We start from the raw sequence: 27,964 nt of genomic DNA on the forward strand, positions 1-27,964 counted from the left end.
TATTTCTACAGATAGAGTGAAAATCATATTTCACCAGCAGACCTCAGTCCTGCTTGACATTGATGTATTACTTTGGTCAAGAGCGTTCCCATTCACTTCTCCAGTAATTGCATTTAGATTCCACCACCTGCATGCTGGAAGAAAAATCTGAAATGTAAACAAACCAGAAAAATACAATTATCCCGTTTTGAAAATGCACCAGAGAGGGCTCATATAGGATAATACTGGGACAATAACATGAGCGACAGCAGGAAGAGTGACGTAGATAGAGCTCAGTCGACAGAAATATTTCATTGTGAGCTATAGAGGAGAACATTCACTGATGATATGGGAAATTTTAAGTGATTGGTATCTGCAAGCAGCTAAGCCTGATCCTTTATTAACATTGATTGTCACACGCAATGCAAAATTAAATAATCCATAAGATGTGCAGCAATAACAATCAGTAATTCCTTTTTCAAAATATGAATTTAGCACACTTTAAATAGACATCCATGAAAGCAAGTGTCACATAAGCCACATGGACATACAAATAATGTGCTACTTAATCTCAACTTGTCTTAATTTATGTACACTGGCTGGAGGTCATTAAGCCTCACAAAAGATTCTGTCATGGTGCCCCTTTACTAGCTAAACTCCCATAATGTTCTCTGCTTGTTAACACAGAACTGTATCCTATGGTAAATACACTATTAAACAGTAACAGGCTCCATCTGGCAGCACAACCAGGTACTACAATTAATCTAGCATGTGTTACTTAGAAAAATCAACAAATTAACTGACTCAGATCGAATCTGGACCAAAAAAACGTAACTGTAGCTGATGCTGTTTAAGAGTCCTTAGGTTGTCATGACAACACAGGAAGTTGGTCATTTTACAATCATTAAGGAAATTTTATAAAGCAGTGTTAGAATATTTGTTTTGGTGTACTTTTGGTCATTTTGTCCTGGTAAAAAATATTATTTTTAGTCTATTTTTTTTTTTGTTTGATTTATTTGTCCTGGTTGATAAAGTTGTACTGGATGTCATGTGACTTATGCCACAGACGTGAGGTGCAGCGTGGGAGAGAGACAGAGATCGGGTGGGTTAAACGGCCAATCTTACATACTGTCTGCTTTCATGCTTTTATTTGTTTTCTGTTGGTCGTCCAGGCGAACATGGTAATTATTAATTTTAATAAGTTTTCAGAGAACTGTATACTTTGTTTAGAGAGAAGTGAGAGACAAAGGTATTTGTTTTATTGTCATTTCATGATTCAAATGTGATCTTGTCATGTTTGTGTTTATAGTTTTCACGGTATACCACCAAGTGATATAGCTTTTATGAAGATTAAACCTTTTTCAGTACGAAGCATGGACTCTTTCAATGACCAGCAGTTACACTGACCATGACATCCCTAGTTGGAGAGAAAACATCCATATGGGTTTGAAGCCATATGGATGCAATTTCATGCCCTTCTCTATATTTTTTGCTTTCTGTCCTAATTTTCAGTTATCTTTTTGCTATCAAATCTAATACAAAAACAAATAACTAGATAAATAAATGAGCAGTAAAATACACTCCTTGTTTATGTTAGGAATAGGAGCACACACATGCAGTACAAAGAGATCCCAACCAACAATGCTGTCATTTTTTTCTTGAAGAGACGGTGCAAGCACATTACATCTTAGAGTAAAACATGCAAGAAAGCTGAATCATAACAACCCAAAGTAACTCCACACACAAGCCCAAACACACACAACAACAAGGCTCAAAGTAGAGTAGTAATTATTTGCTCTCTTGTAGCTCGCATTTCCGATGACAGTTTTCTAATCTGGACCTTCTTATTGTCAGCACTTATAAATCTTTTTCCAACCTCATTTAGAAAGTTGACTTTGAAAGAAAAAAAAACAAACTGAAAACACAGGTTACTACTTAAGGGAGCAGTATCACAAAAAGACTGGTAACTCTGCAGAATCATGCAGCAATGCTTTCAGATGACTGACATTCACTGCAACGGGATTACGATGGCCTTTTGACTCATTATAATTTTATAAATACACTCTATTTTAAGCCTGTCTATGCTTTTTTTCTCACCAGAAGTTGTTTAGATTTCCCTGAATTCAATCTTTCCTTACAGACCAAACTCCCCTCTGTCTCCCAGCAGGCTGTTCTGGAAGCTATTTACATAAGATTTGCATTATTCATGGCTGACTACTCTTTACTGTACTATACCATCTACTATAATACTACCTAAGGTCTAATGCAAATTTCCTTTTGCTGCATCCTTAGTGCAAATAATGACGGCAACTTGAGACGTGAGAGCGTGAAAAACAGTTTATGAACAAGGTAATGTACCTGAACAGGAAGAGAAAGAACCTGATGGTGCACAGAATCGTATACCTTGTATACAGAAAAATAAACCTCCAAAACATGGAATATGGCACTCACATGTCCTAATAAAACCATAAATTTTTAATGTCAAGTAAGCATAAGGACACCAGAGGGAGCAGCAATTTTACTCTAAAAGCATCTTACTGTTTATCATAAAGGCAGAACTATAGCTATAAGTGCATAAATAAATACAAAAGCAAACATATATGAATACTGGACTGAGCAAATACTACCAACTGCACAAACTAGAAGTAATCCAGTGATCAAGGATGGGGAACTGACCGTGAAGAAGTCTTCTCAGTACTATAACAAAGGTATTTGCATATGCATTTTCTGTAAATGACGTGTGCATTAGTGTGATCAAAGAGTAAACAGCAAAATAACCGTTCTGTTCTCCTTGGAAATGAGTGACAGCAGCAAAATAGAGTTCAACACACTGACCTGTCTTAGCAAACAGAGATAGAAAGCCTTTAATAAGACATCTATTAGCGTATTAATTTCATGTTGTATGCTTATCTGTCACTGTTCGGCGAGGAGTGTTTAACAAGATACCACAAGCTGCGAGTGCTTGCAAATAATTGAACTTCAGATAGTTGGTCATGTAATTAACTGACTGAAGCGGTTCTCTGGTTTCCTGCTTCTGCTTTCCTGCTATTGCAGCGCTACTGCAGCAGTAACTGGGTTAGTTGTGCTACCTGTGCAATACAGTGTAATTAAAAAGGCCAGACCACATGTTCTGCAGATAGAGCTGGGATGGATGGATGGATCTCTCAGCCTCTTCCCCTGATGGATAACTCATTTGCTTTTAGATGCAGTAGTTAATTAGGCTTGACCAGGAACCTAGTCTGACCTGATCATAAATAGTGAGAGTTGTTGCTAGTCAGCTCTACTGGAGACACAGAAGCAAGTTGGTTGCTTTATAAGACTATGGGATATTATTTTAGTGAGGCAACAGCGCTGGGGCATACTAATTTGAAACACACAGACATTTCTTTATTGTTGTAGAAGTACAGCTAATTTTTTTTTCTTTCACTTCCCGTCTATTTGGTGTCATCTAAAGACGAGTGGTAAGACAGCACTGATACCATTTGTGCTCATGAAATGAATACCTGCTGCCTGCTCACTTGCATATGGACCGGCCTTTTTATTACGACTTTTATGACAGACATCAGCCCTAACAGTTGCATAATATGCTATGCTTTTCCAATTTGAAATATGCTTCTATTGTGAACAGTGAAAGCACTCTCCTCTGCGAGCTTTAACATTAAAGTGCCTGACAGAGACAGAGAGGGAGGGAGGGAGGGGAGGAGGGGACAGGAGGAGCTGTTGAGTGTCTGCTGATGGGCTAACTCAATTTCAGGGAACACAATGGAGCCAGGGGCTGATTTCCAAAAGGCAAATTGTCATTCTGAGCAGTATGGCACCTGTCTGGTGAGTTCATCTCCCGTGCGGCGGGTGTACTTTGGGGGAGGAGGCTGGGGCCGGAGCAGAAGACCACATTATAGCAGGGGCCCTTGATGGGGGAGAATTGAAAGTGAAACTGTTTGAAATGCATCAGAGAGGCATTGAAATGAAAATCGGGCAGACTCTTACGGCTGCCTTTGGAATCCATTCAGACAGCCACTCAATTGGTTTTGACCAGATTGAGCGGGCGAACAGGTGGAGGATCGAGTGAATTGACCCAGACAATGATGCTGTTGCCTCGGTGATGGACCGACAACCTTCTGATCCCGCCGCCGCCAGTCCCTGTGCTCTCAACCCCAACAACCCCAGAAACACAAACCCCCAACAACACGTGCACCCATCCTCCACCTCTATTATTTCTTCATCCTCCCTACTGTGGGTGTACCATCAGCTGCAGGTCCTCCCCTCTTCGCGCAGTGCTCCAATTACAAAGCTGTCTGCACAGATTAAAGAGGAAGCCCATCTGACAGCAGCTAAACGCATACACCCAGGCAGCAACACACAAACTGCGCTGTGCATGCAAATACTACATCTCACCCCCATCAACCCACACACAAACATCTGCACATGTATCTGCTCTGCTCTGTAGCATAACAGGTTACGTGACACACGTAAACACACACATCTGTCAGCCCTGACCCTATCGACTGTACACACACACCTACACAGCAGCGAACCCCCCCCCCGCTGCAGCAACCTGCACGTCTTTGCCACTGCTGTCTGTCACACCCAGCAAGAAACAACAAGCCATAATGAGAATGAGAGCTCCTAATTGAAGGTGCCATCATTTTTAATTGTTGTAGAAACAATTTGCCAGGGTTAAACCTCATAGCCTTGCCTGTTTAGGTGTACAATCACAGCTGCTCGAACCTTTTTAGTTTTTTTTTTCTGGCAGGTCCTCGAAGACACAACCTGGAGAGGGCAGGCTAATATTCTCTCTATTTATGTCTTTTTATATCCTCATCATTCACTTACCTGTCTCTTACATCATTATGTGCTTTACATGTGAATAACTGCCTCATGCTTGAAAAAACTGTTAATCTCAATCAAGACTGACAAATGTAAATGTGGGACGAACCATATTGCTGGTGACACCTGTTCAGAATGGAATGAGATTAAACTCATTGACAAAGTGAGGACCGTGGTATGGATACAGCCAAAGATGCAGAAAATTTAGTTAATCTGCTGTGTGGTGATTGGCATATGGGGTTCAGTTTATCAGAAATATAGCACTGAAAACACCTGTTAGATGTGTCTGGAAACAACACTAATCAGAGATTAAATTAGTGGACAATAAAACCTTAAAGAAATGCTGAAAGAGACTACAACTCTTCACAGTGTAGAGCAGAACAGCCAAGCTACATGACAAATTGTAACTGCAAGCAACCCTTTAAATATACATACTCTTTTTTTTTTCTAAAACTGTGGTCTCCAGGTCTTCTGGTCGATCGATATGTTCTCATCCAACCAAATCCTTATTGGTCAGACACTCGTCAGAGTTACTTTATAAGGAGAAAAGTGCTACATGAAGTGCCTTTAGTTTTGACAGCAGACTACCTGCGAACACCACCGCGTTTTCACACCTTTGCACTCACGTAACCTAATGTAGACTTCTGGGTTTAATTCAACATTTGCTCCAGTTTAACTCAGAGTTGGCTCTAAGCTAATTGACACTGTGTCGCAGAGGTTATCTCAGTGTCTCAGTACTTTGCTAAAACAAATTATGTGTCAGTTTTGCAGTTTTGCACTTCACATTTGAGCACGTGACATGGCAAATCATCTAGTCTTGCTTAGCGCAGTGGTCTAGTTAAACCACAATATCATGCTGCTATAGGGGGGAAAAATGCTCTCTCCTGTCTGTATTTCTTTAAACCAGTCACAGTTGTCTTAAGCAAACGTAAGCGAAGGATGTGGCTTCAGTGTTCTCTCAAAATAGGGACGCGTGGAATTGTCCTAGTGGAACATTTGCACCGAGGGACATGAGCACTGTCATTAAAATGTATAATTCTCTAAAGACAAACTAGCAGTGCTGCCTTACTGCATGATCCAAACCCTTAACAAAATTTAAGCTTGTCGTTGTGGTAGAATGCTGCCTGGAGGTTGTTGTGAATAGCATTTTGAAAACAGTAACACACAGACAGCGGAAGTAGAGGAGAAAGTCGGCTTACAGGAGCAGCCAATGTTAGAATTAATACCCACAGTCTGCATCCATTAAGCTAAAATCTCAGTGTTATATTCTTCAATGCTTCCAATGCTGGGATCACATATTGATCCAGTTTTATTTTTATTTTAAATCATGTTAACTTGGACAGCTGCATACTCATCTGTTGTTGTCATATCAGGATAAAATATTGATTAAAATAACTTAATATGATGCAAATACATGCTTTTTTCAGTTTATTTATTCTTCATTTAAGCTGATAAAGTGAGCAGGTAGAATGCATTCAGCACACTGATCAATTTAGCCAGATAACATGCAGTTTTTTTTCCCCAGGTATAATTTCAGATTTCAAATTTGAAGGTAAGTCTGTTCATGCTTCTATTTCTTTCATTATTAGCACTAAAATACTAATTACTGAAGCAGAACACGGCACAGCAGTGTGCAGGTATTTTTAATTTGACAACATTTATTTCTGTGTGCCTGGAGAAGATTAATTTAAAAAATCTTAACACAACATTTGACGTAAACTGTTTGTGTATAATAGTGGTGGAGTGGTCACATTATGCACAGTGGGAGTGTATTAATGTTCAGGTGAATGACTCTGCAGCATTATTTTTAGAATGTGATAGTACAAACGACTGCAACAAACCAGCACTGATGCTGCCTGTCATGAAGTGAGCTACTGCTGTATATACTCCAGCTGCAACACCCAGCCTCAGGGGCTTTGCAGTAGCTGGAAACAGCCTTCACCTTTTCATTGTGATGTTGTGACTTTGACTTTCTCTCTTTTTAATCAAACAGTTTTCTTTTTTCCTCTCCCAACCTTCACACTACTCCATGTATAGTACAAGAATTTGGAGGAAGAGTGTTAAGGCAGAAATTGTATAATTAAAAGAGTGTGCATCAGGCTGTTGCTAAGGCAGGAGCATGGCTGTACATCATCAGCAGAGGCTGATGCAGCTCCTTTCCAGTGATGGTAAACTTGGATTACTATAATCGTACCACATCATTGTCAGACGCAGCACATAAATAAAGCGAAAAGATCCGCGCTTTCAAGTTTTCTGGCTCATCTGACAGGGAGTATTTAGGAAATCAAATACCACTGCCCCATCCCAGCCTTCAAGCTTGACATGGAAAACAACAACTGACAAATGGTGCAGCGTGATCTCTGATGATGTAGTGCGTTTCCTCCTCTTACCTTGAGAGAACGGGGAGGAGGACGGCCTGTGAAGTGCCGCTCTGATGCTTGGCTGCTCATGTTCACAAGGTGTGTTGCTGTGAATAAAGTGAGACAAAGAGATTAAGAGGATGGGAGGTTGGGTCTCGCAAGCAGCCAGGCTAGCCCGCTGGAATACAGAGCATGAGGATTAGTTCTCCTCCTTGTCTAGACAGCCAGAGCTGAGGAGAGGTGAAAACAGCCACATGTTTGACTTCAAAGAACAGAAAACCGGCGCTGGTTGTTTTGTCTTGAACATGAGTTGCTATGTAGCTGGCGTGTACTGGCAAAATCCACCAGCATCGTGTAAAAACAGCAGAATTTTAGCAGTTACAGCATTTTATCTTTTATTGTTCTACTCGCACACTACAAACTGAACCTGCACATTCACATGAAATTCCCTGAACCGTGAGATTCCCTGCTATTCCTCAGGACAAATCCCCACGACCTCAGCATAAAACGATACGCTCCAGCTTCTCTTCACCTCGCGGCCTCCTGTGAGGCGTGCTGGAGCTCCAGTCATTACTACAGGCCCGTGTCCTTGCTCAGATATCAGAGGGCCGGGCATGCAGTTGCGGTAGTGAGACTGCAGACTGAGTAGGGGCTGAGCGAGGCATGTCCTGTGGGCCTCCAACCACATCATGAGCAAGAAGGGATTCTGACTGCTGATGCATGAAGCAGAAGAAGCTACACTTCATAAATCCTGCCCACAGCGGGACTGCACATGCTCGGGGTTAGTGGGCCTGGAGAAACAAAGACACTGCTGTCCATACATGCTGCACGCTATAGTGGACATACACCTGTAATATAGCTTGTTGTCTTCAGGCAGTGCAAGTATTACACTGCTAGATCTCTCCTTTGTAAACAAGTTCTGAATTATTCAAACTAATATCTGAAATTCATGGTCTGCATTTGGATGTCACCTTGTATTGCTGCTGTCCACAAATATGCAATTACAGTATATTCTGTCTTGAATTCTGCCAGCAAACTGTGTCCAACCTCTCGGGCTCAACACTTAGTAATCCCACAGTTCCATTATGCTCCAGTCATCCATCAATCTCTCAGTAATTTAAAGCCGTGAAGGCATGAATGTCCACCTCTACACCGCCAGCAAGAACAACACAAGACAGAGAGAAGAAAGCGAGCTCGGCCGCAAACACATACAAACACATCTGCAGACGGCAAATGAAATCCGACGCTCCTTCAAATAAATCACAAGTGATTGTGCTTTGTAATGAAGGCAGCAGAGCATATTGTGCAAATGCTCTGCTTTTTAATGACTTAATTAGAGAACCTCACTCAAACTGGAGCAGAAAATTTCAACATGGAGATGAGCAGAGGAGCCCTGCCAGGAAACGGCACCGCGACTTAAGATCCTGTTAATTGCTGCAGCAGCCGACAGATGTGCCTCACGTTTCTGCCCATTTCCTGCTTTATTAAAATTAGTTGGACCCCAAAGAATGCCAAATGTTGTCTAACTAAACTAAATGATTTACGACCACTAAGCGGCATCGTGTCATTCTAATTTCCGACAAGCTCACAAAGGATGCTGTCTGTAGCTTTAGGCAGCTGAGCTTCTTTAATCATTAACTATCATCAAGTACAGATTTGTCGAAAAAAAAACAAAAAAAAAAAACAAGACAAATTGAATGGAGGCTTTGGAAGCTGCAGATATAGCCTCAAAGTGCACAATCACTGTGACTATTGTCGCACTATCACCTCAGAAAATGTTAACTTTCCAGGCAGAAAATCAAAGAATCAGTCAAAAGGAGGAGAGCTCCATGTGCAGCCTGAACGCTGTGTCCCTCTGAAGCATTAATCACCCAACCCATTAAGGCAATCTGCACAAGCACCCACAGCTCATAAAGTCTGGAATAGACCACAGTGACTGTTTTACCTCCCGAAGCATCAGCTTATTTACCTCAATACAGTCAACTCACCCATAGAGCCATTTCACAAGACACAGTGCCATGATTTCCAATATCCATCACCCATATTTACAGTCTGAGTTTAAACCTTTTACACAAGAATCCTTCAAAATCATGTCCATTTACCTTCTGGTGTAACATTCCTGCAGGTACAGTCAGAAGGTAACTTAATGTTCACCTTGAACAGTTTCATAGTTTACTGTTGAATTACTCCAGTGACAGTTTTTCTTAAGGTTTCTGTGAATAACAAGAAGAAAAATCGGATTTTTCAATCTAGTGGTGAACAAGAAATTGAATTGAAATTGCAAACAAGGGGAAATGCATCTCAGAAATCGATTTTTTTTCCTTTTCTGAGAAAAAAAACTATTATAATGAATAAAAAATGAGCAATATAACTGTCAAGCATGATCCTGATTCAGATGCCAAACCTAGTGAGGATTGCTGGAGGCAAACTGCAGATAGTGGAGCTTAAATGTTTATCATTTTTTTAAAGTAAAAGAAGAAAAAAAATGCCTCCGCTTCATCATCCAGGCGCAGTGGGTGTGCTTTTCAGTGAAACCATATTTAATGGTCATGTTGAGGCTTTGAAAAGATTTTCTGCTTAGAAGGACGGCTTCACTGCAGGTGGAAAAAAAAATCAACTGAATAACATAAAGCCTTGCTGTTAATTAATAAATGCTTTCAATGGTTTGGTAGAAGCTCTTTGTTGGAAGTCAGCAAACGCACTGTAGCATCACCGGTAAAGGTGAAGAGGCTCAATGCAAAAAGACACTTTTTTTATCCACAAAACCTTTAAAAATAGTGGTTCCATTCTCCGAGTGTGGATTAAGGACTCAGAACTTTTGCACACTTGGATCTAATGAACCAGCCTGCTGGTTACGTGAGCCGCCCAAGTTGCCATGGTGATAGTGAAAAAAGTGAGCCACTGCAGCGAGACCGCAAACCCGAGCCGGGGTTAAGCCCAAAGTTGGTGTGCTAACCGCTAATCCTGCCTCATGGGACACAACCCAGAAACAGAGGTGACAGAAAAACTCAACAGAGCAACAGCAGCCGCGTCGGTGAAAGAGTGACGAAGACGGCTGAGGGAGGGAACGCCAGGATTTAAGCCGTATCAGTGACAAGAGGTGAAGATAATCCTCTAACAAGCTCAGTGAGCAACAAAGGCCAGAAATGTGTCATAGGAATGAAAAGTGACCAGAACAGAGGTGCAAACAAAAGCTGTTTCACTTACATGTACAGCATTGTCAATGCAATAGGCAATATTTCATTATCATGTGGGTATCGTTGCCAGAATTATTTTCACTCTCCCATTCTACACTTATTTAAGACGATTTACTTATTATTATTTATTATTTTAGTAATGTATTGTACTTATATCTTATTGCTTTTCTACTTATTAGGCAATGCATTTCTTATGTTATTTTGTGTTTGTTTTAGCAATATCTCACACACGAATTCCCTTCAGGATTAACCTTTTGACGCACAACATGGGTCAAAAGTGACCCAGATCCAATGGAAAATGGGTATCTCCTGACCCACACTGCACACTAAAGGGTTAAGAAAGTTTCATCTCATCACATCATTCTGTTCATTAATTTGCTGTTAGGCCAACAGTCATATATGATATGAAATACATCTACAACCAGCAGCTGTTTAGTTTAGATTAGCTTAAAAAAAATAGAGGTGGGAAAAACAGTTTTGTTCCATGCGTGGTTAAAAATAAATAAATCTACCAGCACCATTTAAGCTCACAAAATCTGTGTTCTTGTTTGTATTTTCTGCACACTACCTGAGGTGTAAAAATCACAAGTTGTGGTTTCACGCCAGTTATATGTGCACTGACTTCCTGGAGGCCCCCGCTGGTTGCCTGGCAACCTCACAGTGTCTAACTGGTCCTTTAATGGACACAAAAAGAGCTCATGTGGTTTCTGAGGATGACTGGCCCACTCACAGCCCACCTTGGCATTATTAGCAGCCCACATGGGCACAGTTTTATTGCTCCTGACGCCAGCTCATCACTCACCCATGAGAGGCCCCTCGTGGGAGTGTTGGCCATGATGGCATCCAAAAGGGACACAAAATTAGCTCTGGCGTGCAAATGAATTGTTAAAGCATCAGTTGTGATTAGCAATTTTCACAAAAAACTTCAAATGTGCAGCCCTCCCACTGCAGCTTTAAGTTGCGATTTTACACTCAAATGCATAACAGAGGTCTTGCAGGAGCTGCAGCACAAACTGTAAAGTGAGCGTGCACAACCTGCAGACGGTGAGGGTGGGGGAGAGTGTGAGGGTGTGAGGGAGGAGGAGGTGTCCAAACTTTATAATACAGTCGCTCTCCCCCCCAAACCCCTGCACAATTTTCACGGAGGCTGGGTTTCATCAGGTTTTGTATTTCAGACCTATTGATTATCTGCAGAGAGGGGGCACTGTGACAAAACCTCAGCAGGAGTTCTCCATCTGCAATGAACCATGTGCCAAACACACGCGCGCACGCACGCACACACACACACGCCTCTCCTGTGTTATTGCCTCCCTGGTTATGAAACAGAGATATAGGGATGTGCTTGCTAATAAAAGCAGTAGTAAAAGCTCCAGCTGATATTGGTTCTTTTATGAGATTATCCCAATCTGCTGTGAATCAACAACAACAAAAACACCTTCATCTGTAACACACATGTAACATCTTTGGCCTGTTTCTCCTTGTTGCATGTTTCATTTTAAGGTTGCAACTGATCGATTCGCCTTTAGTGACTCCGGTCCCCCACTTTCCAATCGATTCTTATCTCTGTGACCTTTGAATCTCGCGTGGACACACCACAGTGAGACATGCTGGAGACTAAAACAAAGATGGAGAACAACGCAACACCTGACTGGACACGGAGCCGAATTAAGTTGAATGTTTTATGCGTTTAATGATTAATTACGAGCCGTGGGGATGTTAAATGAAGATGCCTTTACCTCCTGCTTTGGCTGGTTCGGACTCTGACGCCGAGTATTTCCGCAGAGCGTGATTTCCATCTAGTGGTCGAGAGAAAAAAGAAAAAACATAGCGAACGTCACTGTCGTAAAAATAACGACGCGCGGCTGCTACGCTTTACAGTAAAGTGTAGTTTAAACCAATCGGCATGGCTTCCTCGTTGATTTGCAGCGAAACACAGAGCAGGTAAACACAAAAAATGCCTTATATGAATGAAATCCCCCCACGAAGACATTTCTAGTGGGTTTAGCTGTCTTGTTTGAACGACAGTTTGTCATTTTCGAGAATGTTCCTCTTTAATTTTGCCTCTTTATGCTAGCAGACCGGCTGTGGAAACTAATATTTTGGGCTTTTGTCGCTAATTTCAGGGTGAGCTCGGTGTTAAACAGAGATGTTAAGCAGTATGGAAAGAAGTACATGTTTGACTGTAATGAGGAGACATGCTGGAACTCAGACCAGGTAAAAAAGTACACGCTTTATACTATTTATTGTACACTGTATATGCAAATTGTCAGAGTTTACTCTCATTACTATACAAGAAGAAATCAACATACTTCAGCTTCACTATCTTGTGGCAAGACATGGTTAAAACTACACTCATTCAATTAGTGCTTAATCCTCACCGAATAATAGTTCTGTTTCTTAATCAGTTTGATCACTTACCACAGTCCTCTTTTAATATTATATAGCTTCTCTGTTGTTTGGTGTGAAAGACTATCATACACTAAACTAAAATATAAACACAGCATCCAAATAGGCTTCTTTTCTGACTCAGAGAAAACGTTGAAAATCTAATTTTCTTGTTCTGATAAATAGCTCAATTTAGTCAATTGTACACCAAATGGTTTTGAGCTGTTCGACTGTTGACAAGTGCTCAACCACTCTAGTTAATCCACATCCTAGTCAGGTGCTGCTTTAAAGGACAATAATCAGATATGCAGAGGTGGGTAGTAACGAGTTACATCCGAATATTTGGATCTCTAAATTAATATTCGGATACCACCACAACCACCGAATATTCGGATATTGGGGTCCAGCCCTAGTTGTAATGTTATTTTCTATCTACTGAGCCTGTGCCATTTGGAGGGAAGTGAAATACAGCATATCTTGTCACTGGAAGTAGTTTGCACTGTTCAAAAGTACAAACGTTACCTTACTTCAGGTATTTGTTTCAAAAGCTTTATGTTGTGAAAAACTGAGATTTGGAAATTTGTGTTTCTTGTGCCTTAACTTGTCATTTTGTAAAGATATTTGTTTTTGCTATTTTTAATTTTATTATTTGGAAATACCAGAGTTTGCACATTATTTTACATTTTTGTCTCTCTGATCACATCATTACAAAAAAATAAATCGGACATTACAATCAAAGAGTTACTCAGTACTTGAGTAGTCTTTTCACCAAATACTTTTTTACTCTTACTTGAGTGATTTTTTGGATGACTACTTTTTACTTCTACTTGAGTGATATTATTTTGAAGTAATGTTACTCTTACTTGAGTACAATTTTTGGCTACTCTACCCACCTCTGCAGATATGTGACCAGTACACAGACACTCCTTTGACCATTGACTATAAAAGGCCACTTTAAAATGCAGCTTTATGCACACGTGATGACAAGAGAAAAACAAGAACAGGCAACTGGCTTAGAGGGTGCTGACATCTAAGTGAGAGCTGTAGCCAGGCACATGAACTTCTACAACTCTGCTATTTGTTGTCTAAGAAAACGTTTTGGACAGTGTGGAACAGCAGATATGCCACATGATGCTCTGGATGGACATGTCCAACAATATCCCTGTCGACTTCATGAAGTCCTTCAGAGGGAGTGGGACAACATTCCACACAGTGTTGCCAGATCTCGTGATAGAAACAAGCCCCGAAAGAAGACCAACAGCTGAACTGCTACATTGTGTAAATAATAGGCCTCTTGATAACTGTATAAATATATACATTTGTTTTTGTTTGCAGTAAATTGACAGTAAACGCAGTCACCATAAAAACTTTGAATAACTTAATTAAAATAGAAGACATATGCATTATGTATAAGCAAGCGTAAATAAGCAACTACACTTTTGAAAACAAGCCCAAAAACCTGCAACTGATGAGATTTGCAAGCCACTTTACAGAAAAACAAGCCCAAAATCACTTGTAATAAGTGGACTTGGCAACACTGATTCCACAGTCCAACTTCAATGACCTCATTAAGTTTATGCATTGCAGGTGTGTAACTCGTTACTGATTTTTGATTTCTGGTCTATGACTCCTCTCTCGGTCTTTAAATTATCACTTATAATGTAGTGCACACTCACCGTTCTCTTGTAGAAATGTAATTTGTTGGAGCAAAAAATTCTTATTCTCCTGTTTTAACAAGAATGGATAGAACTGAATAATATATTGCATGCTGCATTTATATTTTCTGTTGAGTACAGTCGTGCTACCTTGTGTGGTGGCAATTATTGCAAGACACTGCTGACAGGGGACCTGTTTTGGCCAACATCAGATTTTCTGTAGCCAAAATATTTCCATACAGCCAGATGTTGCATTACTTTTTTGAACCAGATCTTGGTTTTTAGTGTTTCTCTCCTATTACTCGTTCATTTTGCTGCACATATGTGGCGCCTGCATGTCCACTAACCCAGCATCTTGTGCTTTATGTTTAAAAAGCTCAGAGTATCCAGATAAACCAGGGTAAATTATGTTATGTCAGACTTCTCTTGTAGATTAGTCATGGAATAAGAGAACTGTGCAAGTTTGCTTTTAGTAGGATGCTGCAAGGGCTGCACAGTGGTGTAGTGGTTAGCACTTTCGCGCTTGCAGCGAGAAGATCCCTGGTTCACGTCCCGGCTTTCCCGGGATCTTTCTGCATGGAGTTTGCATGTTCTCCCTGTGCATGTATGGGTTTTCTCCGGGTACTCCGGCTTCCTCCCACAGTCCAAAAATATGCTGAGGTTAATTGATCATTCTAAATTGCCCGTAGGTGTGAATGTGAGAGTGATTGTTTGTCTTTGTATGTAGCCCTGTGACAGACTGGCGACCTGTCTAGGGTGTCCCCTGCCTTCACCTGAGTCAGCTGAGATAGGCTCCAGCCCCCAAGGGAAAAAATTTGAGACCAAACCATTTTTGCCATTTTTTGCTCAATGACCATTATAACAAAAAGTTGCCATTAATTTCCTTTCATTTGTTTGTGAACTAATTGTTGCAGTTCTGCTTACAGTTCCTATGCTGAATGGTATAAAGAGACACAGAAATGTTCAAAGAATTCTCCCAGCTTCTCCACAGGCACCTGGATGTTAAACTACACACATCACAGTGAGTGACCATCATTAATGTCGTACTTTTGACAGGGTGAATGTCAGTGGGTGTCCCTGGAGTTCCCCAAATCTGTCAAAGTGTCAGAGTTGAAGGTCCAATTCCAGGGAGGTTTCTCAGCAAAAACATGCACACTAGAAGGTAAAATTTCACATATAGCTTCTTGATGTAATTATCCACTTTCTTGTCATATCCAGTGCTTTCTTTCGCACTTGTGACAAAATAATGTGAATAATTTTCCACTTGTGCTTTCTGCAGGTTGCCCAAAAGATGGAGACTCTGCAGTTCTCAGTCAGTTTTATCCAGAGGACAACAATTCTCTTCAGATATCCTTTATTCTCACTCTGCAGCGTTTATTTGTTTGATAAGTGGGGTAGTTATGATGGACGAATTAGACCGATATTGAGGTGTTTTAAGTAGTGATTTAGTAACATTAACACGTAAGTCATAGTTTACAGACATTGATGTGTGCTGTAACTAATCTAAGAGCTCAACAAAGCTGCTATGCCACGCCCCAAAAATTGGTATTCCTTGAAGATTGTTCTACAGATAACGTAATAACAAATGCAATTTTGTTCTACCTTCTAAGTTCAGTCTGTGACTCCACAGCGAGGATATTACAGCAGCTCAAGCAGCACCTGTCACTCAGGGAACACAGTGTGTTTCCTGTTTCTGCACTAGATGGTTCATAATAGGCATTGGACAATATTTTCCTGGACATCCTTTTCATTATGACCGTGCTTATCTTGTTCTTAACTCCACACCCACAGCTTTCCCATACAGGAGGCCCCTGCAGTGGACAAAGTAAAAATAATGTTTGAGAATAGTGCCGACTTTTTTGGGAGAATTATTGTTTATTCCCTGGATGTCCTGGGGGAAAGAGCCTCATGACCATTTTTTTTTTTTTTAAATCCCCTCATGAGAGAGGAAATGACCCCTGAGTAAAGTGCAGTATGCAGGGTGGTGTGGTGGCACTCAGGAAACATGTCATCTATACTGCCACCTCGTGAACTGATGCAAATGTGGCCTTTTTTGGTATGAATGCATTCAGGGATCTGTCAGGCAATCTCACTCTTCATTACTCAAACACACACACACACACACACACACAGGGCATGTTGCAAGTTTTGACTGCACATTTAATCGGTAAGCGCACTTGTAATCTGCTCGCTACACCTATATTGTGCCTTTGAGTTAAAGCGCCATTCCAGTCTAAAAATAAATTTTTATTAAAACATGTTTACTGCCATTTTGTTGCTGCTGCACAGCTGTCACATTTAGTCCTCATTCATACAAAGTTTTTTTTTTTTACATTGTAGGGCATACAAAGTGATGCACAAAACTGGAATAAACAGTTCAGAAATCAACAAATGCAGTTTACTGTGTGAATGTTTCTACATATGCACTGATCTGCTGTCGTGACAGACGTCCTCTTCTTCTCACCATCAATGGTAACTGGACATCAGCTATGTCACTGTCCTTTCTATTTATTCCAACTAGTGTCATGTTGGTGGCTTGTAGAGTTTCAGGATATGGTCCTCCAACACTTTCTGAACTGGGAAATCAAAGAAAGACACAGATCATTCAGAAAGTTGTGTTTTACAGCCTCCTCCTACAAAAAGGAAATGTATTTGTCAGACAAAACAACACAACGCATACTTTTTTTGTGTCCAAGGGCAACAGCTAAAGCCATCGGACTGTATCCAGAGTCAGACTCAATGGTCATATCTGCTCCTTTGGCTGCAAGAAAGCCGAGCAATGGGGATTAATAAAGCATTTATACAGAGTTAACTAGAATTTATCATGATTCACACATGTAAGGTACCTAGTAGTGCCTCTACACATTTTATATGGTTCCCTCGTACAGCATAAAGAAGAGGTGTTCCACCATTCTGAGAATAAAATACAAAGTCATTAAAAACAGTACGAGAAAATCACTGTAGTTTTATATTACTTTTTAATATGGAGTTATTCCATCTCAAATCATCAGAGGCCTTCTGAACAACCATCTCTGATGTGCTTCAAACTTGTTCATGGTGTCTGTCAAATTTTAGATCGATACGTCTCAAGACAACACATATTAGCACATATTTTCACAAATTGGAATTTCAGGCTATGCTTAACAACAAAGGAACTACTGAAGATAAAAGCCTGATGTTTTCACTGATATTTCTTATGCCACTGATTTAGAATCAACGATAATACACGAGCAAATCAAATACTAGTAATATAGTGAGTTAAAATATTTTGAGAAAAAAATAAAAGCCAGCATAAAAAGTCTAATCTTTGAGCTCATCTTAACAAAAAAGTGACAAAGCAGAAGTCAGATCGTGATGTTTTCTCCATATCTAGTTGCAATAGAAAACAATGAAAACAATGTCAAGAAGTTGTTTTAACTGAACACTTGGAACCAAACGATCAAGGAGGACAAGTTGCACCACAAAAGCAAAAACACTGCTAGATAGCCTAATCCAAGTGAAGAACTATGTATTTCATATTGAAAAGGATTTTATATGTATTGTTTTGTATTTTTGTGACATATAACTGCATAGTCAAAAATGATCAATAGTTGACTTCTGCTTTATCTATTTTTTGCTAATATGTGCTCAAAGATTGGACTTTCATGATGGCTTAAATTTTCTTCTTTAAGATTTCAACTTAGCCATAAATAGAGATCATTTGATCTACTTTCTAAATCAATGACATGATGAGACATAATGAAAAATTCAGGCTTTTATCTTTAATAGTTTCTGAGATATTGTGATTCAAACAGAGCCTCAAAGTAAAGTATATCTCAGGAAGTATTTGATATGTCAAGTCAAAAAAATTCTATTTTATATGCTATAAATATTTCAGGTCAATCTTGTATAGTCAAGCAGTCTTTGTTCTAAAATTCTGATAATTTGAGATGGAATGACCCTATATTTTTTTCTGAATACATTTCATAGATTTACGATTATAAGTCATAAAGGCACATCTGTACCCAGTCATAGGTGTTAATGTCCACTCCATGTCTCAGAAGAGACTCAACAATGTCCACATAACCTCCAGAGCTGGCCAGTGTCAGGGCGCTCTCTCGCTCCCTCGCAATAGTTTTGGGGTCTGCACCCTAAAACACAAATTACACATTAACATCAGCGAGGGAGTGCATTTAGTTATAAAGACGTCTATGTCTTATTTCATACCTTTTCCAAGAGAAAGTCCACCACGGCTTTCTCTCCAAACGCTGCTGCCCACATTAGAGGTGTGAAACCCCGTTCGTCCTGTCTGCTGATCAGCGAACTGTCTGCAAGGTAGAACAGGTTAATTAGTTGGTTTAATGCTTGTTTACAAAATGCATTGTGTTATACTGCTTGGTCCTGATTTCTTACCTCTGCTCAGGTGTGCAACCACTTGTGAAACCTCACCTTGAGCAGCCAGCTGGTGTATAGACAGAGCTGATGAGGGTAAAGAAAAACTTTAATCAGGTCAGACAGCGAACATGCACGACCAAAACCAGAGCATCTGCGCGTTTACTCACAGTCTAATGTTGCCGGACGCACTGTAACCTCATTCCCACGCTGCTTGTTGGTCAGAGTGGTGGAGTGTTTGAACAAATCATCCTCATCCGCATCCAAGTTCTCTGAAGCCCAACACACACGTGAGGGGAAGCAAGATATTTACTGTTTAACTGGTAAACATCATGTGACTTGTGGTGCTGCAAACAAATAGATAAAAGGTCAAGAAAGTGATCACAGATAGAAAACATGAGTAAATACCAGTGGACTTCTCCTGTCTTGGTTCGGAGGGACATGCGTTAGCGCTGGATGGCTGAACATGTTGGCCATCTGCAACCTCATCATCACCTCTGGCCTCCATGATCACTGCAAGAAGAACAAGATGGCAAATACTTAACAATCCGATTCCTCTATTTAACAAGAAAGTTAGTTTACAAAGGAAATTGCATTTCCTACTCACCACATCCAGCCTCACAGTCTAAAATTGCGCTAACTTCCTCCTGAGAAAACTGAAACTAAATAATTTCAGATCGCACACTGGATCTTGCTGGTCTTCGGGCATCTGGGCGACGACATTACTGGTCGCCCACTTGATTAGCTACTTAGCAAAGCAATTATTTTGACAAAGGAAATGAAAACACGTTTGAATCAGTAACGTATCGCCGCATCTGGCACTTGGAAGGAAGAACTGTGTTCCTTGATCGATATTTCTGTCCGGAATATATTTGACGTGGCACACGACAACAATAATACGGAAGAAGTAGGAATCAGGTGACACCGCTTGCTGCATTTGCTTATTAGTTTCTGACGGTGGAAAAAAATCACATTATGGAGGACCAGGAGATGCAATTGAAAGTCAGACGAGGTATAAAAAAAAAGAATAAAATAATGTACTCACCTCATTTTTAGCTTGCAATGCCGCGGCTACGCTAGCCTAGCCGAAAGCTAATGCTAGCTTAGTTATGCCGCCACTCGTCCTCGTATCATGTTGTTTGTTGTTTCTATCCGTTTTTAAATTTTTTGATGACACGGCTCATGTGTCCTGCGTATTTGTCTGTATTCCGTTAATACTGCAGTGACTGACAAATTCACGGAGAGCATGTACGTGCTGGCCAACGAGCCGTCTGTGGCTCTCTACAGGCTGCAGGAGCACGTCAGGAGGTCGCTGCCTGAACTGGTGCAACACAAGGTATCACTGCTGCACACAAAAAAGTGAAATACACTTCAAAACATAATTGTCCTCATGCTATCACAATAACCTCAGATAGAGAGCTTTGGCAAGGAACAAACAGCTGCTTTTAAGAAGGTTGATTAAGGACATTGTCAGATAGCCTGTTGTACTCACCTGTTTTCATCTCTCAATGAAGTGGCACATAATAAGTAGGGGACCACTGATATGTTTGTTTTTTCAGGGCTGATAATGATATACATTATTAGTGTCAAGGAGATGATAACAGATATTTGGAATTAATGTACAATTAGCCTTACACTATAGGCCATCATTAAATAAGTCATGGACATGGAAATCGAGGGAAGGTATTTGTATGTAAGTGCAAATATTCATTGCCAAAATTGCACATGTAGCAAATACTATTCATTCCAAAACAGGATAATCATATACTCCACTAATACTCTAATTGCGAGTGAGAACCTGAAGGGACCAGAGGTGTTTTAAATCACAAGTCACTGCAGTCTAAATTGTCACACCGCTTAATGAATAATACTGAAAAAACTGAATTACCTTGCTACATCCTGGGTTTAGCAGCACCACCCAAGATGATTTTGATTGGTTTAAGGTAATACAAACAAGCCCTATATATATATATATATACACACACACACACACACACACACACACACACACACACACACACACACACACTGATATAGCAGAATCAGCACCAAACTAATTAATGGATCCAGTGTTTAGCAGTATTCAGCTTGATCAGTAACTGGTCAATAATCTATAGAAGTAACTTAATTCACGATATAGAGAGTCCACCAAAACAGTGGACACTTCATATGGACTCTAATTGTGAACATGGTAAGCAGCAATACCTTCACAAGCCTATTGATCTGTATCTCATTGTGTCTTTTGATGACACACTCATTGTGTCCCTGCTTAGAGCTAAGGTTTACAATAGCAAATAAAATAACATGAGTTCTGCTTCAAATTGCATTGTCCCTTATTATTTGCAGTTACTACTTTCTTTGGCTCAGTTTTTATCTAAAAAGCCTTTCTGTTTTTCACATTCCCATCAGCTTTCATACCAAGAAGGGTTCTCTTATGCTAAATAAGGGGTGAGATTGCGTGTGTCATTATGTTTGTTTGGTAAAACATCTGCTTTGACGTCAAAGGCTTTCATTTATTTTCCTGGACAGACACTTGACACTGTAAACTATTAAGGATCAACTAATTATATGCTTGACTGATTAACTGTTCCAAAATTGGGCATTTTTACCAAGATCCATATCATAATTTTGTTTAGGCAATTCCTAATAAACTAAGTACTTCTAAAAATGTGCTACTTTGGTTCTGATGCAGCTGCCTCTCTCTAGCTGTAATCACTCTGAGGTCTTGAACAATGTCCTGACAACAACACTACATAACTGGTTATGTGTCAAGTTAAACCCAGCTGTCATCACTTAAAAATAAATGGTCATAAGTTATCATTTAATATAACATATGTATGTCATGTATAAATCAACAAAGGCATTGGAGTGGAGTTTGTGTTCTTATTAATTTTGACACAAAGATTTTAATTTTTACTGTCAACGTATATCTGCTCCATATGCCAGTCTCCTGAATTACTAATAGTCAGTCTCAATAACAGCCCAAAAACAACATATAGGTCAATTCCTATAAACTGTGTCTCATAATCTAACAGCAACCACATACCTTGCGCCATAATGTAGTCAAAACTGTTTCTCCTAAATGTTATTTGGTTTTATGTCATTTTGCTCACAGACAGATATGCAGAGTTGGGAGGAACAAAGTCAAGGAGCCATCTACACTGTAGAGTACGCATGCAGGTGAGATGTTGCCTTCTTTAAAACCTTCATGTAAGAAGAACCCCACCTATTTTTGGGCCTGACTGTTAACATTTGCATTAAACTGCTGTTTTTTTTTTTCTTGCAGTGCTGTGAAGAGCATGACAAACAGCAGCTTGTATTTCAAAAACATTGACAGCCTTCTCCGTCAAGCCATCAGCATGAAGGAACAGATCAGTAACTGTCAAGGACGCAGGTAGGAGGCAGCAGCGAATATGTTCACGGACACACAGTGGTGGACAAAGTGTGTTGGTGGAAGATAGTACATTGTTTCAGAATATACTGACATGGCCGTAGTTTGCCGTCAAGCGTCGTTACTGGTATTTTTTATATTCACATTATTGCATTATTTGCAAACTCATTGGATAAGAGCTTTGGCAGTCTTTGCCTTCTAAGAACCATTAGAAATACCCTAGCAGTTGGTGTCACTTGAATTTAACTCCATTTGCAAATTTGAAAAACATAAATGCAAATGTAATTCCTGTAGGTCAAAAATATTTAAAGGTTATTTATGTAAACAGCCGCAGTTGTACTTTTTACTCCCTGCTGCGGGATCAATAAAGGTTTTATCTATCTATCTATCTATCTATCTATCTATCTATCTATCTATCTATCTATCTATCTATCTATCTATCGTCTATCTATCTATCTATCTATCTATCTATCTATCTATCGTCTATCTATCTATCTATCTATCTATCTAACAAAGCACCCATCTCTACATATTTCTCTCAGATTTAAGGGTTACACTACAACATTTCTTAATTTGCCAAAAGCTCATGTTAGTATCCATATCTTCAATCGTTTTATTTATTTATTCATTCATTCATTCATTCATTCATTCATTCTAACTCAGAACACATTGAGATATGGAGGATTCTTTTACAATATAGTCAAGTAAAGAACTAAACAAAAGATGTAGGCACACGAATAAGAAACTTAGACATGAATGAAGTGAAAGCAGTTTTTAAAAATAGTAAAATGATTAGGAATAAATAGAACACTTGAAAGTTAAAATGAATTAATCCACCAAAATGGAAGCATCTGGAGGTGAAATAAGATGAAGTTACAACCATAGGATAAAAGTGAGCTAAGCTTTAGATTTAATTTGATGTGTGTTTTCACGTGCAATCATATTTCAAGACAAAAAATAAACACAAACCCCTACAAAAGTGTGAATTATGCACTTGTTGATCCTTGTACTCAGTGTCTGGAGTTCCTTTTTTTTCGTTCTGTTTTTGGTTCCCATCATACCCTCGTATATGTATAATCTTTATTTCTGTCTATTTTATATTATTCTTAACTTAAAGTATTTTTTATCAATTAATATTTTGGTTTTCCTTTCAGTTTGTGCTGTCGTATTCTTCCCAGTAACTGCAAAATAATATGTCAGGCCTGTAGTGACTTTTTTTTGTTGTTTATTGGAAGCTCCTGTTATTCTTGCCTGTGTTGTATTATTTTTTTGTTTCCCCCTGACACCTGCATGCAGCTTACATGATGTGACTCCCTCTCCCAGCCCCCTTGTTTCCACTCCACATGCCCCATCCTCATGATCTCTGCTCAAAGGTGTCCCAGGTTAGTAATTTCTCCAGACAAGAAGTAGTCGGAATTACTTGAAATGAGTCTAATGTGCATATAAATGACCTTTGTAAGATAGCAAGCTTTAATGAACATTGTTTTAATCTCTTAATTTTGATGTCGTTATGTTTTCTAGAATACATTTATTTAAGATTTTTGTGACATAATTTTGAACAGCACAAAATAAAACACATCTGCACATTGTGTACACATATTTGGCAGATAGCCGCTATATACAGCAGAATAAATTATTTACATCATTACAGGGAAAGCTATAAATTTGCCCAGTTGATAATTGGGTGACATTGGTATGTTTATAAGAGATTTAAATCAAGTTCATTCATGCAAAACACTACAAATGATATAGTATATTTTCCACCAAGTCAAAAAAAATGGTGAAATAAGTGTTTAAAAGTAAAAACTTGGGTGTGTTTTCCAATCAGTTCCATGGAAAAAGTACAAAATAATGGTTCTACATCTGCACTTGGTTTTCACTTGTTGGCATCCACCTGAAGTAGATTGAGGAAGGAGATCAGTCCTCTATAGCTACTGTTGTGTTTAAGCAGAAGCTCAGCTTGTTTTGTGTCACACAAGAGTGGAGTCTTTTGCAGAAATCCCTGACTTGCGTGCAAGGACACTCCTCATCTCATTGTTGACCCCGTTCCAGGGTTTAACTTGGGCCTGCAGTAAACCAGATTCAGTAGACAGGGTCCTGTGCATTCGAGGACAGCTGCCGCCGCTGCTGTAGCCGTCTTTATCACTAGCGTGTCCCTGTGAACCTCCTGCAGGGGAATACTGCTGTTGTTGATACAGTTCTCGCTGTCTCGGGCTGCCACACTGAGAGAAGGAGATCTGATGCTGGAGGTGAGACTGGCTGCGGTGCATCCGCGGTTTGTCCACGCCAATCTTCAACTCACAGGGCCGAGAGACTGGCGTGCTGCTGCTGCCGTGGTCGTTCTGAAAGAGAGTGTCCAGACGGTCGCTGTGGTAGTGCTTGGCTGTGTGAGAAGCTTTGACCAGGGAGTGTATCACAGCCACCAGCAGGATCAGGATCCCAGAGGACAGAACGCAAGCACTGGCAATGCCGGTCTCCATCTCAAATATGAGGAGCATGAAGATGGACATAGCTGCCAAGACAGAGAAGAGAGTGTAGAAAAACAGAATTTCTGCATACAGATACTGTAGATAAAATGACTCGGAGCTTCAGTAGAGAGCAACTGGACTTCTCTTTTAAGTTCTTGAAGATGTTTCGCCTTTCATCCAAGAGGCTTCTTCAGTTCAGAACTGAAGGAGCCTCTTGGCTAAAAGAAAAGTCTGGTTGCTTTCTACTGAAGCTCCTAGAATTACCATGACGTAGATGACTACGAATCTAGACAGACATGTATATAAAGTACTTTTCTCTTTACCTAGAAATTATATGCATTTGCAAAGCTAAATAAATGTAAATAAAACACACACTGAAACTTCCTGGTAGCTTCTAAGTTGTCGTGTACTTGTCTGCAGGAAAAGGACCACGGATTCAGGCATGCTGAAGGAGGGGGGAGAAAAGCACAGCTCTGGGATGTGACGTGGCTTCCTGTGTTGGCGGCGTCACCTCTACAGTGTCTTGCTCTGTTACCTATTGATTGCAGCTGAAGTGGGGTCATAAGAGCGACACCTCCTCATCACAATGGAGTGACTGCCTCCACTGACCCCCCAGTACAAGCCACTCAGTGGAACAGAGCACACCAGCGCTGCCAGGTTCAGCATTAAAAACACTTAAGTCATGGCTGCTCAAAGAATGCATTGTTCTCTGGGACTCGCTGGACGGATCAGCGAGAAAGCAGCAGCAATGTTTTTTTTGCCTCCGCTGTTGAAAATCCACTGTACCGCCAATGTTTTGGAGACTAGTTGTCAGGCTTTCTGAGTTTATTGTTAAAGGTTAATGAGTAAAAAGTGGTCTGCATGCCAGATTGGACAACACATGTTTACACAAAAAGTGCAAACTCTCAAAAAGTAAAAAAAATCTTCGTTTTTTTTTTTTGTTTTTTTTTGTTTTTTGTACCTGCCAAGTAGACAGAAACTCCCAGGCAGAAGAGTCCAATAGCCACATGTCGTACTGCTCTGCTGTCCAAAAGGAACCAGTCTGCTCTGTGGAAGGAAAACTCAGAAGTTTGATGTCATTCCTTGGACAAATTTACACTTGAATGTTACTATTTATGTTTGCATTAGTGCATGAATTAAGAGACCTGGAAGCAACTTAAATTTTGTTCTTGCTGTACAATTAAACTATTCTTGCCCCTCTTCTGAGTTTGCACTGTTAAACTAACCTAAAATGCTTGATCAGGGGTTCCTTGGATAATAGTAGGAATTTAGTGACACTCATTACTATTCACATTTTCTTGGAATGTCCCCTCTGTCAGTAGGGAGGTCCTGAGCCATGCTGTCGGATTTGTATACCGACGTGGGAAAGGGCCAGCTCGAGGCCGTGCGCCGAGTGCATAATGAGAGGAAGGCCATTGTTTAGATAGGATTCGTAAGGGTTGAGAGGTGGGGGTCGGCCAACAACATTGCAGTCTGGGCCTCTGCACTATGACACATGAGGTAGCCCCCTTTTATGCTTCTGAAACTGTGTTATTCTTTTAATGAAACTGAATAGTTCAATCTAATATCCAGGATAAGGCTGCAGTTTTACAGAGTTCACAGTAAAAGAAGATTGTGTGGGCATGAGGCGAAACACATACTAAACAGATTAAAGGTTGTTTCCCACTTTTAGCAACAGTGCTGTGCACCCACTGTGCGATTAGAGAATAGGAACCCGTATAGCGCGGAGCTATAACCTTATAATAAATATTACCTTACTTAAAATATTATGTTTTTGAAGGCACTGATTGAATTCTGGGGTTTTATGTGACGTACTTTTTTGTGATAGTGTTTTGCTTTGCCTTTTATCGAGAATGAAATATATGTGTGTTACAGAATCATCTCACAATCTACTAACTGCACCTCCAACAACAACCTCAAATTATAGGATAAAGTTCCTTTTTGACACTGTTGCATCAACAATAAACAGCTGTATTGGATTTCTTTACTTTGTACAGCTCAATTTACTTTCCTTGTGCACTTAGTGAGCAATTTAAAGTGGAATTATACAGTTTTGCATAACAGTACCTACTGTGGCTGCAAGTGACATTTACAGAATAATGGGAGTTATGCAGTAGTTTAATGTCCATTTACGGCCTACAGCAGTAGTTAGAAGGCAACTGGTCACAACAGACCAAATCAGGCTGCAGCAGAGAAACTAAGTGTGTTGGAATGAGTAAATGTTGGATTTAATGCAAAAGAATTATACTTTGGAGGAGGTTATGGACTGTTTTTGTATTTTCTCTCTGTAAAAGTGTTTTTCTGCTGTATTTTACTTTCTTAATGCACTTAGTGAGCAGTTAAAAGTGGACTTATACAGTTTTGCATAACTGTACCATTTACAGAATGGACAATATTAAAATGTAGTAGTTTAATGTCCATTAAAGGCCCACAAGAGTGGTTTGAAGCCAACTCGTCATACCAAACCAAGTGAGGTGGCAGCACAGAAGCTATGGATTGTATTATGAGTAATGAGTAGGATCTATTGCAAAAGAATTCAACTTCGCAGCTTCAACAGGAGAATTATAGGTTGTTTCTTTCTGCAAAACGGGTGTTTTTCGGGTCTATTAATGCCATTAACTGTCCAGAACCACAGTTGTGTGGAGCTGCAGGTGTTTTCTAACAGGGTCTGGAAGAGCTGCGTCGCATTCAGGGCCAAATACCTCTCCGTGTCCTGCTCTCCTCTGCAGACCTCCGTGGAAAAGTAGCTGTGGAGCAAACACACCACCACGGAGCTCAGGTTGAGGGTGAGCGACAGCGCGGAGAGCACCGTGGCCACCGGCAGCAGCACGGCCCATACATGAGCGGGGAGCAGCGTGGACGTGGACGGGGGAGACTCCTTCACCGTCGTCTTCTGGGACTGCAGCTGGAAAATCAGAATCACCGATAACACCGACATGATGGCGGATAAAATCCCCAGTAAAGACAGGACGATCAGAGACCGCTGGCTGTACTTGTGCGTCATGTTTATCCAACAATGCTGCTCCAGAGAAAAGAGAAAGTTTAACGATCCTGAAGTCCCGAAAGGTGCCCAAGCGGCATCGCAGTGCGTAAAAAAATGCGTTTCCCAGTCCTGTCGGGATGAATGGTTTCCTCCTCAATGCTGGAGCTCCGTCTGAGCATGTGATGGGCTTTAAATCCCCAGATTAAAAAGTTCGCTACAACAATGGACTTTTTCTCTTGGATCGTCGGAAACAATGCCTCGACGTGCTGGTGGGAGAGGCAGAGCTCACTGAGCAAACACAAAAACACCAGACAGAACAGAAGACATTAAACACCCCGGTTATCTCAT

At 40.3% G+C, this 27,964-nt stretch overlaps 5 protein-coding genes across 9 annotated transcripts in view; 2 read left to right on the forward strand and 3 right to left on the reverse strand.

Moving 5' to 3' along the window:
• ncanb (neurocan b) overlaps positions 1-7,250 on the reverse strand; it is a 211,675-nt gene extending 204,425 nt beyond the window's left edge. Inside the window, exon 1 of the mRNA XM_035949577.2 lies at positions 7,197-7,250. The gene's annotated coding sequence lies outside the window, so the exon portion shown is untranslated. The remainder of the gene's footprint in view (positions 1-7,196) is intronic.
• Positions 7,251-12,006: 4,756 nt separating this feature from the next.
• On the forward strand, positions 12,007-16,799 carry nr2c2ap (nuclear receptor 2C2-associated protein). The gene is made up of 5 exons (XM_023273597.3): positions 12,007-12,304; positions 12,487-12,577; positions 15,460-15,565; positions 15,683-15,750; positions 16,193-16,799. Exons 1-5 carry the CDS (start codon positions 12,267-12,269, stop codon positions 16,313-16,315), a joined length of 426 nt encoding a protein of 141 aa, XP_023129365.2. The 5' UTR covers positions 12,007-12,266; the 3' UTR covers positions 16,316-16,799.
• Positions 16,630-20,104, reverse strand: rfxank (regulatory factor X-associated ankyrin-containing protein). Of its 2 annotated transcripts, none has more exons than XM_023273585.3 (9): positions 19,820-20,104; positions 19,183-19,287; positions 18,945-19,046; positions 18,796-18,861; positions 18,610-18,710; positions 18,408-18,533; positions 17,250-17,316; positions 17,084-17,164; positions 16,630-16,979 (listed from the first exon to the last, which is right to left on the reverse strand). In XM_023273585.3, exons 2-9 carry the CDS (start codon positions 19,280-19,282, stop codon positions 16,927-16,929), a joined length of 696 nt encoding a protein of 231 aa, XP_023129353.1. In that variant the 5' UTR covers positions 19,283-19,287; positions 19,820-20,104; the 3' UTR covers positions 16,630-16,926. The 2 variants fall into 2 exon arrangements, with proteins under 2 accessions (XP_023129353.1, XP_023129345.1); XM_023273577.2 differs by lacking the exon at positions 19,820-20,104 and adding an exon at positions 19,382-19,599.
• On the forward strand, positions 19,604-26,612 carry borcs8 (BLOC-1 related complex subunit 8). 4 transcript variants are annotated; one of them, XM_023273608.3, is made up of 6 exons: positions 19,604-19,786; positions 19,998-20,110; positions 21,890-21,954; positions 22,061-22,168; positions 23,462-23,547; positions 25,054-26,612. In XM_023273608.3, exons 1-5 carry the CDS (start codon positions 19,750-19,752, stop codon positions 23,523-23,525), a joined length of 387 nt encoding a protein of 128 aa, XP_023129376.1. In that variant the 5' UTR covers positions 19,604-19,749; the 3' UTR covers positions 23,526-23,547; positions 25,054-26,612. The 4 variants fall into 4 exon arrangements, with proteins under 4 accessions (XP_023129376.1, XP_023129393.1, XP_054861102.1 ...); XM_023273625.3 differs by having other exon boundaries at positions 23,489-23,547; XM_055005127.1 differs by having other exon boundaries at positions 23,462-26,612.
• Positions 24,136-27,876, reverse strand: tmem221 (transmembrane protein 221). Its single transcript, XM_023273564.3, has 3 exons — positions 27,336-27,876; positions 25,595-25,680; positions 24,136-24,677 (listed from the first exon to the last, which is right to left on the reverse strand). The coding sequence occupies exons 1-3, from the start codon at positions 27,635-27,637 to the stop codon at positions 24,136-24,138; spliced, it is 930 nt and encodes a 309-aa protein (XP_023129332.1). The 5' UTR covers positions 27,638-27,876.
• Between the last annotated feature and the right edge of the window lie 88 nt (positions 27,877-27,964).

The sequence above is a fragment of the Amphiprion ocellaris genome, chromosome 2, assembly GCF_022539595.1.
Source record: "Amphiprion ocellaris isolate individual 3 ecotype Okinawa chromosome 2, ASM2253959v1, whole genome shotgun sequence".
Taxonomy (NCBI): Eukaryota; Metazoa; Chordata; class Actinopteri; family Pomacentridae; genus Amphiprion; species Amphiprion ocellaris.

Bases quoted from the DNA above. Each gene is read 5' to 3' on its own strand.
- nr2c2ap (XM_023273597.3), top strand. From the start codon at position 12,267: ATGGCTTCCTCGTTGATTTGCAGCGAAACACAGAGCAG. The intron at 15,566-15,682 runs GTAAAATTTCAC...TGCTTTCTGCAG, and splicing joins AAAAACATGCACACTAGAAG to GTTGCCCAAAAGATGGAGAC. The intron at 15,751-16,192 runs ATATCCTTTATT...CTCCACACCCAC, and splicing joins AGGACAACAATTCTCTTCAG to AGCTTTCCCATACAGGAGGC.
- rfxank (XM_023273585.3), bottom strand. From the start codon at position 19,282: ATGGAGGCCAGAGGTGATGATGAGGTTGCAGATGGCCAACATGTTCAG. The intron at 19,047-19,182 runs GTATTTACTCAT...GTTGGGCTTCAG, and splicing joins AAGACAGGAGAAGTCCACTG to AGAACTTGGATGCGGATGAG. The intron at 17,165-17,249 runs GTACCTTACATG...GCTTTCTTGCAG, and splicing joins ATGTGTAGAGGCACTACTAG to CCAAAGGAGCAGATATGACC.
- borcs8 (XM_055005127.1), top strand. From the start codon at position 19,750: ATGGAGGACCAGGAGATGCAATTGAAAGTCAGACGAG. The intron at 21,955-22,060 runs GTGAGATGTTGC...TTTTTCTTGCAG, and splicing joins ACTGTAGAGTACGCATGCAG to TGCTGTGAAGAGCATGACAA. The intron at 22,169-23,461 runs GTAGGAGGCAGC...ACCTGCATGCAG, and splicing joins AGTAACTGTCAAGGACGCAG to CTTACATGATGTGACTCCCT.
- tmem221 (XM_023273564.3), bottom strand. From the start codon at position 27,637: ATGACGCACAAGTACAGCCAGCGGTCTCTGATCGTCCTGTCTTTACTG. The intron at 25,681-27,335 runs GTATTTGGCCCT...TTCCTTCCACAG, and splicing joins GGAGAGCAGGACACGGAGAG to AGCAGACTGGTTCCTTTTGG. The intron at 24,678-25,594 runs GTACAAAAAACA...CTGTCTTGGCAG, and splicing joins AGTTTCTGTCTACTTGGCAG to CTATGTCCATCTTCATGCTC.